Source organism: Macaca mulatta, chromosome 5 (assembly GCF_049350105.2).
Source record: "Macaca mulatta isolate MMU2019108-1 chromosome 5, T2T-MMU8v2.0, whole genome shotgun sequence".
Classification (NCBI taxonomy): domain Eukaryota; kingdom Metazoa; phylum Chordata; class Mammalia; order Primates; family Cercopithecidae; genus Macaca; species Macaca mulatta.
In genome coordinates, this window is record NC_133410.1 from 165,840,230 (window position 1) to 165,860,165 (window position 19,936).

The 19,936-nt window shown below is 36.9% G+C and overlaps 1 protein-coding gene across 4 annotated transcripts in view; it reads left to right on the forward strand.

Annotated features, from left to right (window-relative positions):
• The first annotated feature begins 2,582 nt into the window (after positions 1–2,582).
• Positions 2,583–19,936, forward strand: part of GRIA2 (glutamate ionotropic receptor AMPA type subunit 2) — a 149,839-nt gene continuing 132,485 nt past the window's right edge. For 2 of the 4 annotated variants that reach the window (NM_001185014.3, NM_001185013.3), the window contains 2 exon segments: positions 2,583–3,129; positions 3,665–3,805. In NM_001185014.3, coding sequence (NP_001171943.2) covers positions 3,042–3,129; positions 3,665–3,805 — 229 coding nt within the window. In that variant the 5' untranslated portion in view covers positions 2,583–3,041. 4 annotated transcript variants of the gene reach the window in all.

Genomic DNA, 19,936 nt, shown 5'->3' on the forward strand with positions numbered 1-19,936 from the left:
TTGATTAGTGATCAATTTGAGATACATATTCTTGAAATAGGTAGTTGCTACATGAAAAAATAGAGCTGTGTACATTCAAAAAATAAATTCCAGTATTTTTCCATGTATTTGTATAAATAACCATTTACTGTAGTCAATTTAAATTTATTACCCTTATATTGACAGGATTCTGTACTTGAAACATACATGCTATTAAAACATTATAAGAAATTTGAAAAAGTCTCATGAGTGATCATATTAATAAAATTACACTGATATAGGAAATAAGTTTTCAAATACGTGAAAGGTCTATACATAACTACCTTGTGAACACAGGTACATAGACTAGCAGTTGAATTACAAGTCACGTTTGCTAAAATTTTTATTTCCATCTTATATATAAATTGTAATTGGCCACTAGACAGTAATATTTTTCTTGAGCTCTTACATGTTAGTTACTATACTCTATGATTCAGCAAATTGTTATTTTTACAGCATTTGTTTTTTATAGAATGTAACTCAGTCAATTTTGAGTTCATATCTGCCCTTGACTTTGAAATAGGTTAAGATGAAAATAGTTTTAAAACATTCTTATTTTTAAAAATTCAATTTACCTCAACTCACATTTTAAACATCACATTTTTTCATATTCAAGCTTCGCGTCTCTCTGTCCTCACTCTCTTTAATTCTAAGTTACTTTTTATGAAATTAAAGTTTTCCTGTGGAAACAAGTGAATCGAGAAAAAAAAAGAAAATAACTACAGAGGTATTTTAAATTTTGCTCTGTTCTGTTATTAGTGCTTTTACATTAACAATTTTAAATAGGGAATAATTTCCAATCATTTTTTATGCCTCACATCACAATTAATGTATGATTTATTTATTTTTTATGTTACAATTGTGAATATATGTAAGTCATATCTCATTTTATTTTTTATTGATTTATTGTAATTTTAATTAATTTTATGTTATTTTTATTATTAATGTTTTAAAGGTTAAATGCATTTTTATTTAGAAGACCTGCTTTATATATAGTGTGGAGTACTTATACTAATAAATTCTAAGGGGTAAAATTAAGAGATATTTTAGCCTATAGTTTATAAGCTTAATAATACATTAAAGCTATTCTCACTTCATGGTTTAGGACTATATCAAAAAGAGGGAAAGGTCATAATTTGAAATGACAGCAATATAGGATCAAAGAGCCATAGAAGTCACTTTGCTCATCATCATTTTGAAAATGGGAAAATTGAGGCCAATGTGATTAAGAAGCAAGCATAAGATAACGCAGTCAGCAATGAAGCTGCAAGCACAAGAAGGCAGCCTGATAGACTCATGACATTTTGGAATACTAGCAGTTCTCTTTTTAGTACTGTAAGCTCCAATTTCCCTCTTCCTGGAAATAGTTCCTTGCTCTCAATCCGTCTTTATTTGTTTAAACCACTAAAGACATAGAACTTGGTGGGGCTTTTCTGAGTCCGCAGAGGGAATTGTCAGAGCAGGTTCCCAGGAATGGGCTTGGAAAGTACCGTGAAGAGCATAAATTTCACACAGGAAGTCCAGTCGTCTATCTCCCCATCAATTCTCTTCCCTCAAACTTTTAATATCTAACCTCATCTTTCTTTCCCAGTGGCCCGCGTGTTCAGTGCGGCGAGGTAGCTTACTTTCTTTAGGCAGTGATTTTTGGAAACCCAGGGTCAAAACGCGATGGGGAAACAGATTTCTAAGTAAGTCTCTGGGAAAAATATCTGCATCTTTGCGGCCTTTCTAGACTAGCTTCATCTTCTAATCACTTTCCTCTAATAGCCTTTCGTTAAACCAGAGTCTCTTGCTTTCAATCTGTATAAAGCAAGGGCTTCTAGGAAACGAAGTCTACATGACTCTACAACGGGAGGGATTGCAGTGTAAGCTGCGAGAAAGACCCGTGCGCTCTGTGACTAGGCGAGTCAGCATCACAGCCCAATGGAAAATACTCTAAAGATGGGATTTTCATGCAAAATATTTAAAAGATTCCATCTTGATCTCCTGTGCGGCTTTAGCATTTAAAGATAGAACTTGGGGTTCTCCCCGGATCCTGGCTACATCCCATGAAGCCCAACTACACAATTTTGGAATATTTCCTCCACGGTGCTTTGCTTGCTTGTTTGCTTTCGGTTGGGTCAGGTGAGGTGGATGACAGGGCTTCTCTATTGCTAAATGGGTTTTCACAGGAGATGGAAGATAAAAATCAAAAATTATTTTTAACGTAAGACAGCAGGGCCTGGTGAGAGGACGCTTCGCCGCCAACAATGAGCAATTCGGCTTCTATAAAGCAGCCGGAAATCAGCTTTGCTGCATTTGGTCCAGGTTGGAGCATCTCCGCAACAACTGCCATAGCCGCACAAAGGTAGCTCCGGGCGGGGAGCGACGCGCTGTCCTCGGTGCTGAAAGGCAGAGGCGAGCTGTGGGCGCTACAGCCGGGTAGACCCGAGGTCTCGCGGAAGGAGAGCGGCTATGGGCCCCGAGCTGTGCTTTCTCAGCGCCGCGCATGCGACGCGTCCACGGCGGTGCGGGGTGCCGGGCGCCGTGCGGGGGAGGGGGCGCGCGCGCCCGCCGCCTGCCTCGAGTCGCGCACGCGCGCCTGGGACTGCCTGCCCCTCTCTGTGACTTGCCTGTGTGTGTGTGCGTGTGTGTATGTGTGTGTGTGTGTGCGCGCGCGCGCGTGAGTGAGAGAGGAGAGAGGGAGAAGAGAGCGCGAGAGAGGGTGAGTGTGTGTGAGTGCATGGGAGGGTGCTGAATATTCCGAGACACTGGGACCACAGCGGCAGCTCCGCTGAAAACTGCATTCAGCCAGTCCTCCGGACTTCTAGAGCGGGGACAGGGCGCAGGGCATCAGCAGCCACCAGCAGGACCTGGGAAATAGGGATTCTTCTGCCTCCACTTCAGGTTTTAGCAGCTTGGTGCTAAATTGCTGTCTCAAAATGCAGAGGATCTAATTTGCAGAGGAAAACAGCCAAAGAAGGAAGAGGAGGAAAAGGAAAAAAAAAAGGGGGTATATTGTGGATGCTCTACTTTTCTTGGAAATGCAAAAGATTATGCATATTTCTGTCCTCCTTTCTCCGATTTTATGGGGACTGATTTTTGGTGTCTCTTCTAACAGCATACAGATAGGTAGGTACCCTTTGTGCTATGCTTTTGAATTGTGCATAATTTGGTGGTAATCTTTGTTCACAGTGTACAAATTAATTCATGTCATGTAGACTTATGTCATACCTTGACTGCATTCCAGATTTAAACTACCTAAAATATACATGTTTTTCTCAGGATGAAGCAAAAGGAAATGAGTATGGCTTTGATACAATAGAAGAAAAGGTCCTCTCATTTCAGATCCCCAAATTTTATTAATTCTGCCTTAGCGACATTTTCCAGTTTGCTCAGATTTTCTTGGGGTCTGAATACAAAGCTTGTGATTACATGGAAAGGCGAAGGTTTCTGGCCACCTACCTCGTCTTCAGACTCTCATATGGGTCTTGACCTCTTGGCTACCTTTTGGATATTCCACCCCCGCTGTCCGAGTCTGTAGATGTGTTTATTCGGCCCATTAGCGTGAATAAGAGACTCTTGGACTGTTGGGCGCTAGCGCGCGCCCCTCCTTTCCCTCCCGGGCACTGATACTGTTCTCTTGCTTGCTGTTTGTTCTTTGCAGGGGGGCTATTTCCTAGGGGCGCCGATCAAGAATACAGTGCATTTCGGGTAGGGATGGTTCAGTTTTCCACTTCGGAGTTCAGACTGACACCTCACATCGACAATTTGGAGGTGGCAAACAGCTTCGCAGTCACCAATGCTTGTAAGTAATGAATATTCATGCCTTTCTGCTGCTGCACGCGGAAGGCTAGCGAGTGTGAGTGTGTGTGTGTGCGTTTCTGGGGTGGTGTGTGCGTTTCTGTGTGTCAGTGTGTGGGTGTGAGTGACTGCACACGCGCGTGCGTGTGACGGTGTAGAGAGAAGGTGGCTGTAATCTCGGGGACCCCCGCTGGCTGGAGGGGGCTGAAGAGAGAGGGAAAGGACTTGAAGAGTGTGCGCATTAGGGAGCTGGGGTGAGGGTTGGAGTCAGGGAGGGCGGCTTTCTTGGGTTCAAGGGGTTTTCGCTCATCTTGAGTGCTTCAGGAGAAGCCCTCCCACCTCGCTCCCCATCGCGCGCCTGTTGGCACCCTGCCCACAGAGAACACGTTCAAGGCGCGCAGTCGGGCTGTTGGACAAATCCCACGGGGGACTGCTGGAGTCCGGTGACCTCCTGCCCCAGCAGCTGCAGCTCGCCCTCGTGGCCCCCAGTTTAGATCCGCAGTCCCGGCTGGGCTCACCCTACCGCCCTCGCGAGCCCCACGTTCTCCTCTTTGGGACAAGTTGTTGAAATGGTTCTGGAGTTGGGATCAGGGCTGTTACATAAGGCCCACCCGAGGGGCGAGGAGCGGGGCTGACGCAGGCCCAGGCCCGCCGGGTGGCGTGGGGGTGGGGCGGGGAGGCGGTGGCAAGGGGGAGCGCAGTCAATTTCTCCTGCTCAGTTGCGCTTCCGCTTAAGTTGGAAGGGGCGAGGCCGCCAGGGGCGCCGCGGTCAGCTTGCCAGCCGGGCGCGCTTTGTTCTCAGGTAGCTGGGCCCCAGCAGAGGCAGCCGGGGGAAAAGGACTGGAAAGCTGTGGGATCCTGCCGAGTTTGAAAATCTGAAGAAGTCGCCGATCAGCCATTTTAGTCTTTGCAGTGCTCCATAATAGCCCTCTCCCTCCACGCAGTGCTCAGGGACTCTCTGGAAAGCTCTGTGATGGATTCAAATAAAGTACTAGAAAGCAAACAATTAGGGATCTAAAAGGATTGGTGGGGAGGCCAGAGGGCCCGGTCACCTCGCTCGCTCCCCAGCGCAGGCTTGGGCAGGCAGTCGCAGCCACTGTGCCTTCCTGCCCTCTTCCCAGCAGCTGCCATCATTTCCTGCCGCCCGCCCTGAGGTGATTCTTTCCTGTCCTAATGTTCGAAGTCTTTATTTCATAGATAACAATTTGGGGGAGATTTGCGGATGGCTCACTTCCCACTTTGGCTAGGGAGCTTGGGGAAAATTACCACAGGAAAAGCCCAACTGCAGCTTTCCCACGTCACACAAACAACTGGTTGCCATCCCTCCTCCCCATTTTAAGCTTTAGTCATATATTCCATGATTTAGCTGGACTATCATATCGGGCCCATCATCAACTCTTGCAACTACTGTCACCCAGACTAATGAAGAAATAATTTTCTTAGACTGATAGAATAGGGGCATTGTGTGGTAATTTGGGATTTAATTGTTTATAATGGATCTATTTAAGAAGGTTTCACTGCTATATATTTTCTTCAAATGTTGACGGCAAGTGAGAAAAGAAAGAAGAGTGGGTATAGGGGTACAGAACCAGAGAGAGAAGAGGAGAATTGAAGTGGATTTGCAGCTTTGAAAAACGCCCGTAATAGAATATCTCAGAAAATTTTAGTACATGACATACAAAGAAATTGACTTAATTAAAATTTGAAGGCTTCTATATTTGACCTATTTACCTAACAGATTTAGACTATTCATTTGATATCAGTAAGTTCCAATTTTTCCTGAATTATAAGTTTATCATGCAACTGTTCTGAGTATCTAACTGTATATAATTGCATACTTACACGTGAAAATGCTTTGAAAAGTAATGAACCCTAAGGAACGACTGTGGGTATAGGAAGGACATAGGTTTTAAATGTGAAGTGAAAGTATTGACAGCTATACTTTTTGAAAACAGTCAGTGATTGGCAAGTTCACTCATTGGTGAAAATGATGAGAACTTTCTGAAAAAATAACATATGTCCATTGACAAAATGAATATTCCTTGATTTCAACAAATGCTAAACTACTGTATTGGGGCTTTGTAAAGATAAAAGACTGTGGTTAGTTTAGGTTATTAGGTTTAGATACTCATTCTTAACATTTTTGAATTTTTTAATATAAATTTTTCCGAAATAAAATATATAGCCAGAATATGTGTGTATATATATATATATATATATAAAACACATATGTAAATTCATACATTTGCAGAGTGAACACATTCATGTAATCAACTTGTGGATTTCTTTTAAAAAATTACCACGCAATTTAATTTGTCTACAGTTCTGAGAAGCTGGAATAATCAAGTCTTCATTTGCACAGTTTTTTCCCCTCCTCAGGAAGTGAAGCTAAAATAAATATGTTCAAATTCCAGAGCCTAAAATTACCCCTGCACGGATTATTATAGTAGGATAGTAAAGCAAACTATTTTCAGGAACTGAACACATTTTGAAGATGACAACATGGGAATTCAAAATCATGACATTTGCAGCTTTCATGTTATAAGTAATCCTACTGATTGCTAAAAAGAACTAGGGGGGTACTGTGATAGAAGAGAGGCTCATTGGACAGAAATTTCTGGAGCTGACATTAACTCATTGGGCAAATCACTTAACTTGTTTGTGACTCCATTTCTTTATTCTCTGAGACATTTCAAAATTTAGAGATTGCAAAATGAAATAGAGAATTTGTATCCTTTTTTGTTTGTTTGTTTGTTTTTGTACTATGGACAATAGAAAACGTAAAATTAGTTTAACTCTTTTGAGACAGAATGAGAGAGAGGGAAAGGGAGAGATGCTTATGTAAACTGCAATCACAAAGTCAAGAAATGGATGAAAATCTCCAGTGTCAAATTTGTCAAGATGGGTCTTGATCGTTTAAATCCTGCTTAAGGTTTTTCTCCAATGCTTATCCTTTGTTTTATTGCCTTTTTATTCAGGGAAGTCTGTGATTCTTTCCTTTATAAAGTGGAAGCAACAGCATTAAATACATTGACAGCTAAGATCTAAACATCTTTTTCCCATTTCCTCTAGAAATCTCAGGAATTTTGCGAATGACATTATTAGATGATAGATATCATCATGCAATGCTCTTGAAATAGCTTGCTCTTCCAATCATAAAAATCCCACAGAGCTAAATTTACATATTAAAAAGTGGATTTTTATACCTTAGTAATATAATTTCAAAAGGGAAAAGTTATTAGTTTACTAATGTAATTTTATTCCTGAGATGGAGGAAATTATTTGGAAATATTGAAGTTGATGTTGATATAAGGACCAAGGGAGATTCACTGAATGGGTTAAGGTTATACAAAGAAAATGAAGTCATTCTATTCTGAACTGGGTAAAATGACTGTGTGTGTCTTACTGAGCTCCCACATCCTTCCCTTTCACAATCACAGTGGGATAATGAAAGTACCTATTTTGTTCCATTTGTTTCCATGGGTACCTGAGGCAGTAAGACAGATTTTCAGTTTCTTTCATTTTTTCTCCATCATTCCCTTTTTCTTTTCCTCTCTTCTCTCACTCATTTTTCCTTTCCTCCCTTCCTGTCTTCTTAGCTGAAAAGAGTACTAAGATTTTTTTTTCCTGAAGGTTGTTCAAACATAAGCCTTCATTATGAAAAATACAAAGCATAAAACCAGAAAAAAAAAACCCTGAGATTAGTACCTGATGTGTTCAGCAGTTGAAATCAGCGATGGGTCCCAGGAACCCAACCATTCATTCAATAAATATTTAGTGAGTGCCTTCAAGGTGTCAGAGAATAAATGACTGCTTTTCTTCATGTTAACATTTTTTTTTTCTAGCCTTTTCCCTCTAGGCTCTTTTGAATAGCTTTCAAAACCTTGTAGGCCTTCATGCCTTCAGTGTGCATTGGTAGCTGTGGTCTTGTCTAGGAGCTTTAGTATGAGGGTATGAGGGTATTCCAGTAGTTCTTAAACACAAGCAGTTTAAAACAGCAACTAAAAAAAATCTGCCTTTTTGTGAAAGTAGTAACTTTCACATTAATATATATACACCACATATTGTATGTAGTTAACTAACAAAATCAATAGCAAATTTTAGGAAAATATTTTTACATTGTAAAAGATTTTAGTAAACTTTGATGCCCTGCTAGGTACTAAAGCTTACTTAAAATGAAACTGTGTAAAAGGGCTATAAACATGAGTACTTGATTCTACAGAGCTTGAAAATTAAAAGTATTAAATACTGAATTTACTCCGTAAAACCTTCCCTTTCTATTTCTTTTGATGACTGAATTTTACAAATGGTTATTAGTCTAGTTAAAGATAATTTAATAATTTTATATTTCAATTCCATACACCAAAATAAATTATAAAAATATTAAATTGAAGGAAACAGCAAATAAAAATCTACTTTTTCTCTAAGCCAGCAGATGGAGATGTTGGAGAAAATATTGCTGTTTCATAAAACTGTTGCGCACACGGAATGCCTTTTAAAACATTGTAAACAAATTTATTTAGATAAACTGAAAAAAATGACATCTAATTGGAAGAAATTATTCAAAATGCTATCTTAAAAATAACTTTCATTGCCTTTTAAAAATAGATTGCCGTATATTTTGTGTTTTAGAAGATAAAGACTGTTAGAAACAGAATAGATTGTAAATGCTCTTGGAAGATTCTAAAATTATATATTTTTAACATTTTTAATCTCAATTCCCCAGCTATCCTTTTCGAGCTGTATTTATTGTCATTAAACTTTAGTCACAAATTACTGAGATTTTGTATCTGTCTTCACAAAATTAATTGATGGTTGCTAAGCCTTTATTGCACTTGGATGAATGGACTTCTGTGTGTATGTATTTATAGTTATAGAGTGTAAGTAGTTACAGATTGGCTACACTAGCCTATTTCGTCATGTTTGTTGAGGTATTTACTAACACCTAGAGTTACAGACTTTAATATATGCAAAACTTTCATAAACTAGACTCAAGTTGGACTTTCTTAAGCAATGATGAGAATTCATGTTATGAAGAAAACCATGAACACGTGCCAGGACACAATACTGTAAAAGCTGGTGTTATAAATATTCAGTTATATTCAATTGGAGATTTTGAGGAAATGCCTCTTTGTATGTCAGAATAATTAATCTGTTATTGAAGTATTTGCAGTTAAAATTTCATACTGAGTGTGTATTAAATAGAAATCAAAGAATGGCATTGGTTGAAATATTCTATTTTGAGATGAGAGCCACTAAGTATTGAAATAAAAATTACCTTATGAAGCTATAGAAGCTTAAATTAGTAAGAATTTATTCTTACGCTATGCTATTTCTGTTTGAAAGTCTTACAAACTTCAACCTGCTGGCTGAAGAAGGATGGGGCATTTTCATTTCACATCGTCTTTAAAGTGCTAGGGACGTTGTACTGAGACGTTATGACAAGTGACTGCTGATTCATGCCCAGATCTCAAATTTTCTCATAATCTCTTCCAATATCACTTAGCAAACTTTCAAACTTCTTAGAACCTTGAAAATGTTAAGGAAGGCTAAAAAAGAGCAGTTGTTTTTGAGTTATTTCAGTATGTTGCTGTATAATCGAGTTTTCAGAGAATATGTGTTTTTCCTCTCTTCCTCCTCCTCCCTTTTTATGAAAAAGTCAATAGAAGTACTTAATCTGCAGAGCAAATGCTATTACAAGAAATAAAGTCTAAATTGAGATACAGAACTGTTTTTAAACAATTTTTTTAAGTGAGAACAGTGCATTCATTCAGAGCTAAAATCATGTATAGGATGTAAATATTTGATTGAAATGTTAATGGCAGCTGGGTGGATTATATTTCCTTTCTTTTTACAGTAGATTGTACTGACAATACCCCAGATTCCATTAAGTGTTTGCTTTTTTATGATGATGATGATTTTAAGTAAAAATTTCTCAGGTTTTCTCCAATGATCTATAGAATTGCCAAATCTCTTGTATGGCTGTGTCTCTTCAGCACAACAGGAAAATAAGTTGCTGAATTCAATGTGAAAATTAGAAAATCACACAGGATTTGAAAATGTTCAAACATCAACATGTTTATCAAATCAGGTTTTTCTAGTTTGGAAAAAGAAGGAATGTAATTCTTACAATGCCATTCATAAGATGTCTAACACCTATTTTATTTCAGTGCTATTCAATTTTAAAGTATTTTGTCATCTTTGGTAATTTTAACTTACAGAATGAAAACATTTTAAAATTGACAAGGAGAATGTAAAATGTGGCCTTGTTGAAGACAGGCCCTTGTCGCTGTTAACTGTGTGTTCTTCACGAAGTCTAGCTCTGTTTCTAGTGCATTGACTCACCTAATAATTATTTACCTATTCAACACATTTAATTTTACAGTAGATGTTCTTATCATAAATTATAATTTTTAAAGTTAGAATTTGCATTTGCTGTACATTTGGATTTCAGAATACACAAGTTACTTTGTACCTTCCTTGATTCCTATTTAGACAGAGGTGTAATATATTTTTCACTTTCATCTACAACCTAGATATTTTCAAAGTTGTTATTTTTATCTCTAAAGTGATATTGATGTATGTTAAAATGATATGCTGAATATATGTACAATATATACTTTGAAGAGGATTTATAAATGCTAACTCTTAGGATGATGCAAAAACCATGTTGCAGCTGGGCGCAGTGGCTCATGCCTGTAATCCCAGCACTTTGGGTGGCTGAGGTGGATCACCTGAGGTCAGGAGTTCAAGACCAGCCTGGTCAACATGGTGAAATTCTGTCTCTACTAAAAATACAAAAAGTAGCCGGGCGTGGTGGCATGCATCTGTAGTCTCAGCTACTCAGGAGGCTGAGGAAGTAGGATAGGTTGAAACCAGGAGGCAGAGGTTGCAGTGAGCCGAGATCACACCACTGTACTGCAGCCTTGAAGACGTTGAGATTCCGTCTCAAGAAAGAAAAAAAAAAAAGAAAGAAAGAAAAAAAGAACGCTCCCCTGCACCCACCCCTCCACCCCCCAAAAAAAACACACCAAAAAAACCCCAAAAACAAAAATCTTGTTACAAGTGGGTAGAACAGGAGATGCCCTTATAAGGCCCCTGACTGTTATGGGTCTGCCAAGCTTCAATTTTGGTTTTAGATGTTCCAAAGATGTGACCATACATATTCCTTGAATGGATTTAGAATTGTTTTAGTAACGCCCTCCCTGCCCCTAACCAGGATATTTTATACTACAATCTTCTATATTAATTCCTTTAATTAATTTTTAAAATGTACAGAATCACAAAAGTATTATTTTTACTTTTTAGATGATATCTGGGAAGAGAAGTTTCTGGACATAGTTTCTCTTTGTGGACCAGTTGCTCTATTTGCATTAATTTGTGAAATTATTTTGTATTCATATCCTTATTTTTTCTTTTTTTGGGGGGGGGCCTGCAGTCTATGTTTAGGGTTTGTTTTCTAATAATTTTGTTTTGTCTTATTTTCATTCTGTGGATAATTTTCTTGGGTGAAACACCTTGTTATTACATGTTCAATTTTTCACACATTATCTTGTTACTGGGAAAATCATCCGAAGTGCTTGATACTACACCAGCCTGGGTGACAGGGTAAAAACTTGTCTCAAAAAAACACAATAGAGTCTTGAAATTTATCGGTATCTTCGGCTGAACAGAACAAATAAATTTAGGAGCTACCAGATTCCTTATAGAAAGGGAATTGATGAGTACCTAGCTTCTTAGATTGTATACATTTTTGTATCCTTATTCCTCAAACAAATGACATATGTAATGTTTATAGTTTTACTATTTGGATTGGTCTTCAGAATTTTACTTTATAATTTTATGTATTTATGGTTATGTTAATACTTACATTTTTCCTGATTGTTTCAGTATTTCAAATATAAACACAAACTTGGTTGAATTGTGAAATGGCTTAAATTTTAGTTCTTCTAAAATACTTTCAACAGGGCATTTTATTTCTATGAAGTTTATGTACCCTTCATGTAAAATTGATTTTATATTATAAATACTATGATATTTACTTGTTGTAGTCCTCTAATACTTTCACGCTGGTGAATTTCAGTGAATCTGAGAAGGTACTCCTGCAATGTAAATATTTTTAGTCTAATCTTCCTAAGTACCCAACTTACTGATAGAAATGACTGAAATGTGTTTATGTAAACTAAGTATATTCTATGCTTATTAAAACAGTGGAATATTACCTGATTCTTTATCCCTATAAGAATAGAATATGACCTAAATTAATGTCTAACTTCAGCATAAATTTAATGGAAACTCAAATAACTTGATATGAGAAAAGTTTCCTCAGCTCATAAACCCTTCACAGCTAAAATTCTCTATATTAAAATACCATTCTGTTTCAGACTTAGCATTCATTTTACAATTTCTCTAGCATCAGTATTCAAGATATTGCACTAAGAATATGTCAACAATTTGTTTATATATATATTATTTTTTGTGCATGAATAAAAGGATAGAGTGGGCATGTTCAAAGAAATAGTTTCAGGGTAAGGGAAAATATTTTTTCCTTATTGTAGATTGAAATTACTGTATTTCTTAAAAGTGATGGAGGGGAAGCTGTGGAGAAAAAGGGAAAAACTAAGAGGCAGCATAACTTGTTGTACTTGAGAGGGTGGTAAGAATTTGGAACTCGAAATTCCTTCCTTCCTTCCTTCCTTCCTTCCTTCCTTCCTTCCTTCCTTCCTTCCTTCCTTCCTTCCTTCCTTCCTTCCCTCCTTCCTTCCTCCCTCCCTCCCTCCCTCCTTCCATCCCTTCCTGCTTCTGTTCTTCCTTTTTTGTTGTTTGTTTAAGCATCTTTTTGATTTGATGTTTGCTTAGTTTGCATGTCTGTGGTCAGTCTTCTATATTAACCTTGAGCTACTATAGAACAGTGAATTCTTATAATAATTTTATCAAATAATGGAAGGTAGTTATTATTTCTAGACGGAGACATGAAAGAAAGGAGGCACTATACACTTGGTTTTGATTTTTTTCCTTTTATTTTATTTTGTTTTATTTCTTAGAGAACGGGTTTCACTCTGTCCCCCAGGCTGGAGTGCGGTAGAAATATCACAGCTTGCTGCAGCCTTGAGCTCCTGGGCTCATGCAATTCTCCTGCCTCAGCCTCCCAAGTAGCTGGGATTACAGGACCATGCCACCACACCAAGCTATTTTTATTTTATTTTTTATTTTTATTTTTCTGAGATGGAGTCTCGCTCTGTCACCCTGGAGTGCAGTGGTGCAATCTCGGCCCACTGCAACCTCTGCCTCCGGATTCAAGCAATTCTCCTGCCTCAGCCTCCACAGTAGCTGGGACTACAGGCGCACGCCGCGACGCCCTGCTACTTTTTGTATTTTAGTAGAGATGGGGTTTCACCGTGTTGTCTAGGCTGGTCGCGAATTCCTGATCTCAGGCAATCCACCCACCTCAGCCTCCCAAAGTACTGGGATTACAGGCATGAGCCACCATGCCTGGCTGCAATTTTATTTTTAATTTTTGCAGAGGGGTTCTAGCCATGTTGACTGGTCTACTCTTGAACTCTTGGCCTTAAGTGATCCTGTCACCTTGGCCTCCCAAAGCACTGAGATTACAGGCATGAGCAACCATCCTCGGCTAACAATATGCATTTCTCTGAGGCAAAAACACAAACTTAAAGCACTTTGTTATTCTGGGCTGGCAAAAAGAGCCATCCTTGAAAATTATGAGGTAAAATACTGACGGAAAAGGTTTGAAAAATTTTATAGGTAAAAATATACAATATGGAATGTACTACTAGACTGTGAATTTTATAGGGAGCATAGAATGTGTCATAGTAAACCTTGTATCTTGCTTGAGGTACTTGAAATGTAGCAACTCTTTTTTTTTTTTTTTTTTTTTTGATACCTTAAGTTCTAGGGTACACAACGTGCAGGTTTGTTACATATGTATACATGTGCCATATTGGTGCGCTGCGCCCATTAACTCGTCATTTACATTACGTATATCTCCTAATGCTATCTCTCCCCCTCCCCCCACCCCACGACAGGCCCTGGTGTGTGATGTTCCCCTTCCGGTGTCCAAGTGTTCTCATCGTTCAATTCCCACCTATGAGTGAGAACATGCGGTGTTTGTTTTTTTTTGTCCTTGCGATAGTTTGCTGAGAATGATGTTTTCCACCTTCATCCATGCCCCTACAAAGGACATGAACTCATCCTTTTTCATGGCTGTGTAGTATTCCATGGTGTATATGTGCCACATTTTCTTAATCCAGTCTATCATTAATGGACATTTGGGTTGGTTCCAAGTCTTTGCTATTGTGAATAGTGCCGCAATAAACGTATGTGTGCAATTGTCTTTATAGCAGCATGATTTATAATCCTTTGGGTATATACCCAGTAATGGGATGGCTGGGTCAAATGGTATTTCTGGTTCTAGATCCTTGAGGAATCGCCACAGTGTCTTCCACAATGATTGAACTAGTTTACATTCCCACCAACAGTGTAAAAGTGTTCCTATTTCTCTACATCTTCTCCAGCACCTGTTGTTTCCTGACTTTTTAATGATTATCGTTCTAACTGGTGTGAGATGGTATCTCCTTGTGGTTTTGATTTGCATTTCTCTGATGGCCAGTGATGATGAGCATTTTTTCATGTGTCTGTTGGCTGCATAAATATCTTCTTTTGAGAAATGTCTGTTCATATCCTTCACCCACTTTTTGATGGGGTTGTTTTTTTCTTAGAAGTCTGTTCGAGCTCTTTGTAGATTCTGGATATTAGCCCTTTGTCAGATGAGTAGATTGCAAAAATTTTCTCCCATTCTGTAGGCTGCCTGTTCACTCTGATGGTAGTCTCCCTTGCTGTGCAGAAACACCTCAGTTCAACTAGATCCCATTTGTCAACTCTGGCTCCCATTGCCATTGCTTTTGGTGTTTTAGACATGAAGTCCTTGCCTATGCCTATGTCCTGAATGGTATTGCCTAGGTTTCCTTCCAGGGTTTTTATGGTTTTAGGTCTAACATTTAAGTTTTTAATCCATCTTGAATTAATTTTTGCACAAGGTGTAAGGAAGGGATCCAGTTTCAGCCCTCTACATATGGCTAGCCAATTTTCCCAGCACCTTCCCTATTTCTTGTTTTTGTCAGGTTTGTCAAAGATCAGATGGTTGTGATGGTTGTAGATGTGTGGCATTATTTCTGAGGGCTCTGTTCTGTTCCATTGGTCTCTATCTCTGTTTTGGTACTGACGGGGCTCATCTTAGTAGAACAGAGAAAGGTTTGTCTTTCAGTTTATATTATACTTGTATTATATTTCTATTTCCTTAACACCTAAGTTGAAGATATTTTAAAAATCATTTAAAATATTTTTAGTGTTTTAAAAATAAAAATATTTTGGATTTAAATTATTTTTAACAATTCTACATATGTTTTAAAAGTATTAGTGTGTCTTGGAAGAATATTTAATAATAATTCTCAAATGATATGTAATTTTTTGTCATTGAGGCTAACTATTCAAAAGTTATTCAAAGGACAATTTAAGACTCAAATATGGAACACAGTGAGTAGTTTTATTCTGAAAAATAAGGACCATAGCATATGCAATAATTAATTAGGCCTATATATTTCAAAATATTGTCATACACACTTTAGTGATGCTAATTTGGAATATTGAGAACATATTCCTTTTGGGCTTTATGTAAGCTATTATGAATTACATATATTTAAGGGGCTGCCTGTGTTCACTCATCCAGGTAGCACAGAAATAGCTCCCACATTTCTACAGCGTGGGAATGAAGCATCTCTCATCATTGCAAGTCTGGCAGAGAAAGGTCTGGAAGTGGAGATCTCTATAGGGGTGTATGTGCTTTGCTACGTTTTCTTGAGAAGTACATTTCAAATCATGTCGTGATTTTTATCTTTATTCATGTGTTATCTGCTGTTTGTGAGAAATTTAGAAATTTCTATCTTGATTTTAATCTATGCATGAAGTGGGAGAATTTTGACTTTATAATTGTCAAGCACTTTTATTATTTATAATTTTACTTTTATATTTTTTACCAGGTTTTTAGTTTTTACTAGTTTACGCTATTATTGCTAATTTACATATAGAAAGGAAATTTTGAGAACACAGGCAACAATTCAGAAGGGGGTACGAGGAAGCTCTGTATATAGTTTATTCTTTGGAGGGAAGGACCATAAAATCCTCATCTTTATATTTCAGAGCACACACAAGTTCAGGGTTGTCATCTTAATGATGAATACACAATTTTTCATCTGCGAAGATAAAAAAAAAATTGTAGTTTGTAGTTTCTTTGTAGTTTGTAGCCTGGATGTCTTGGGATACAGAATAGCATGAGTTAAGCATCTGCACTTGGAACCAAATTCTAGTCCTTGTACTAGATGTATGACATTGGACAAGTTTCTTAGTCTACGTCTCAGTTTCTACCTCCGTAAAAGGGAATCAGACATTATAGGATTGTTTGGAAGATACGCAGTAGTCATAAAACACTATGAGCTGTGTTTGGCACATGTAAGCACATAAAATTAGCAATATTTTATTATTACTTACAGTGTTCGAATTTTTGGATTGTTTTGATGAGCACTTGCTTTGAGAGGCAGAAGACAAAAAAAAATACACTTCTAATTTTCTTGCTGGAATCTTTTTCTACTGTTTGTATACCTGGGCAGGACATAATGCCATATAGTGACAAAGAAGAGACTAACAAATCATATAAGTTGCTTAAAGATATATTTGGTGCACTATAGTACGAGAATGATTTTTAAAATCTGAGGTGTTGTAGCTCGAGTAGTACTTTGAATTCAATCTTCCCCTTTATTGCATGTCACTTACACTTTAGGATGTTGAACAATTTGAAACTCTTATATTTTTAGTAGATATTTCAAGCACATATTTAAGATATTGCAACATTTCACGGAACTGAGAGCACATTGTGGATTCCTAATGTTTTATTTTATTTAATTAATTAAATTAAATTTATTTAAATGAAAAGCAGCCAAGAGAACATAGGCTTTGGTATTAGGCAAAAAATAGGTTCGAATATGATTAGTAGCTTCATGATACAGCCTGTGTTTTTTTCTCTTTGTAGAATAAGGCTCAGTTTCCTTGTTATATCTGATAATATTATTGGAGGCATTACATGAGAAAATAAATGCTCAGATTAATTTGTCAGAAACGTTCCCAGTATTTCTTTCCTCCCTCTATTATCAGCTCTTTACTGATATAAAACCTAAACCCCATGCTTAGAGCGATGGAGGAAGGTGCTGCCTTGAAAAAGCTTAGATATTTTATAACTTTATGTATAATTTTTTTCTTTCTGAAACACTTTCATATCTGACTGATCCTCACTGTAGCTCTGTACAACTCTGTAGCATAAGTGGAATTGTTATTATACCCATTTACAGAAAACAAAACAGAAATTTATGTGATTTGTTCTTAACTGCTATAAATTTGTGGAGAAGCTTTTGCCTGCAAAAGAAGTTGGCTAATTCCTAAACCAGAGCCTCTATTCGTCTCAGTTGGCAACATAGCTAGTATATGTGAATGTGCAGACATGAATTAAAATTATGGCTTCACTATTTACTAGTTCTATGACTTTGTATTAATCAGCTAAACTTCCTAGTCTCGTTTTCTCCTCTGTAAAATGGGGGTCTTTATAATACCTGCCTCCTAATGTGATTGTCAGGTTTAAATGATAGTAATTGCCCTATGTAATATAGTGATTAATATTGCTAATTTCAGTGATTCCAATTCCCCTGAGTTTATATTGGTCAGATATACTTAACTCCGTGCTTATAGGTGCATGGAAGAGAAGGTAGCTAATAGTTTTTTAATGTAATTTTCAAAATAATAAACTTTTTAAGTATAATACAACCATTCAAACTAAAACTGGAGGCTAGGATTGTACTTTAATCATCATTTTTAGAATACTAGTGAACATTTACATGTTACTAGAATTTGGATGTGTTCTTGATTCACAAACCCTACCCCCACCAAATTCAACGGATAAATAACAAGAACTAAATCATGCATAATTTAAAAAATGTAGATGCTGGTTAACATTTAGTGTGGATATCTGATACTATTCAGTTACCAATTCCACCACTGATACATTTCTGCAATAAAAATGATGGTAGGTGTTTCCCACAAATAGGACCTTATTAAACTTGGAACAGGTTCATTGTGACTTCTTCCCTGAGGATCAGTTTTATGCATCTTGCTGCTGGTTGTCTAGGTCACTGTCATCTTTTTCACAAGTTTATACCCCAACACAATATAAGGAGGCTCTTTTTGCCTGTTCCTAGTCTGCTGAAAGGTCTGGAAGTTTTGAAACATTTTCAAATAATTACTTGGTCAGAGATTACTTCTCTTAGGGAGCAGAGAGATGTGCAGTTGTGCAGGGTGGTTGGGGGAAGATTTTTACTTACTGACAATAAGTAAAAATAAGGACTTCCTACATATGAGCTCTGTGTAGTTCATAAAATATTCACTACCTTACTCTGAATTGATTCTTATTCTTCTTATGTTGCCTTATATTGCAGTAACAGCAGCCATATGAACTCTTCAATGTAGGATCATAAGACCTTTGGTCAAAATTACTCTTTTAAAGCAAATCTGTATATTTACAAAACGAAGTTATATCCATGACTTTGGATTTGGGCTGAAGGTAGAATACACTGGATAAAAGCTAAATACTTATTTTTAAAGTGCTTTTGTCTACCTTGTTTGTATGCACCAAAAACCTATCACAGGATTTTCTTCTTTCTTTTCTTCCTTTCTTAAACTTTTAGTAGATACCTGCTCTGTACCTGTTATTGTCTGAGGTGACAAAGAACAAGATAAGGCTTCTGTATTGAAAATGTTTTATGGGTTCAAAATCTTTTCCTTGTGGCAAAAGTAGAGGTTGTTAATCTAGGTTAGCTAGATGATTTTATTATTACATTAGTCTCTGTAATAGACATTATTTCTAGATCATTTACAAGTATTATCCTATACTTTGGACCTAGATTTTAAATTATCTTAAAAGCAGAAATGGTAATTCAAAAAATTATAAAGAAAACATAAAAAAGATTCTCAATGGAAAGTGAAAAGCCATCATCTTAAATACTGATTTAGAATATGTTGCTGAAAACTTGGGTAGCCAAGTGCGTACTACTGCTGTTAACAAACTATTAATGCCAATTGCAGATCTGTTAAAAACAATTTCAATTTTTTGCATCGTATTTGGAGATGACAATTTATATTTTATTTTGCATATGAGTTTTTTCTTTCATTGTCAAAATCTTTTCAAATCAGTTTAAACTGGCATAGGCTACATAAATTGCTGGGTGATGTTTACATAAATTAATTTATGTGGATTGACTAATTAATTATAATAAATACCACTTTAGATTGTTACTGAAGAAGCTAGTCACAAGTTTTAAATAGTAACTTTTACAAAATATTTAAAATGTCAATGCATATAGCTATTTTGAATAATCTAAGAGACACTAACGCCTTGCTAGTGTCTTTTGTTAAAACAGATTTTATATAATTTAAACCTTGATTACTACAGTGGTTTGAGAATTTCAGGTAGAAAATCATGATTATCTGAAAAAAGTTGATGCAGCTTTAACATGTAACAAGAATTATATAAAGTAATTAAAATATTTACTTACAATAGCATTTTGGTACTGTGGATGATTTAGAATGTAAAACATGCAGAAAATTTGAATTTAGCTTCTTGTGGTCTTTACATTTTGAAGCTTAAAAATTGTGATGAAAATAATCACGCATGTGGTAATTAAAAAAACACTACACAAGGGGATATAATAAATATTGTCTTTCTTCACCTCAATTCTATGTCTCTGAGATAATCACCATTGATGGGTTTCAGAAATGGTAGCATAATATACACTGTTCTTTGTCTTGATTGTTTTCTTCTTGACAAAAATCAGAGTGCTTCTTTTATGTGCAGAGATTTTCCTCTTCTTTTTTTGTAGTTAGTGCATGGTAGTCTGTTATTATTTGGCCTGCTTTTTGTTGATGATTGTTTTCATTTTTGCTGTTTCTTTTAATAGTATGTCCAAGTGGATTTGTAGAATATATTGCTATGAGTGGAATAACTTGTAGTCAAAAAGTG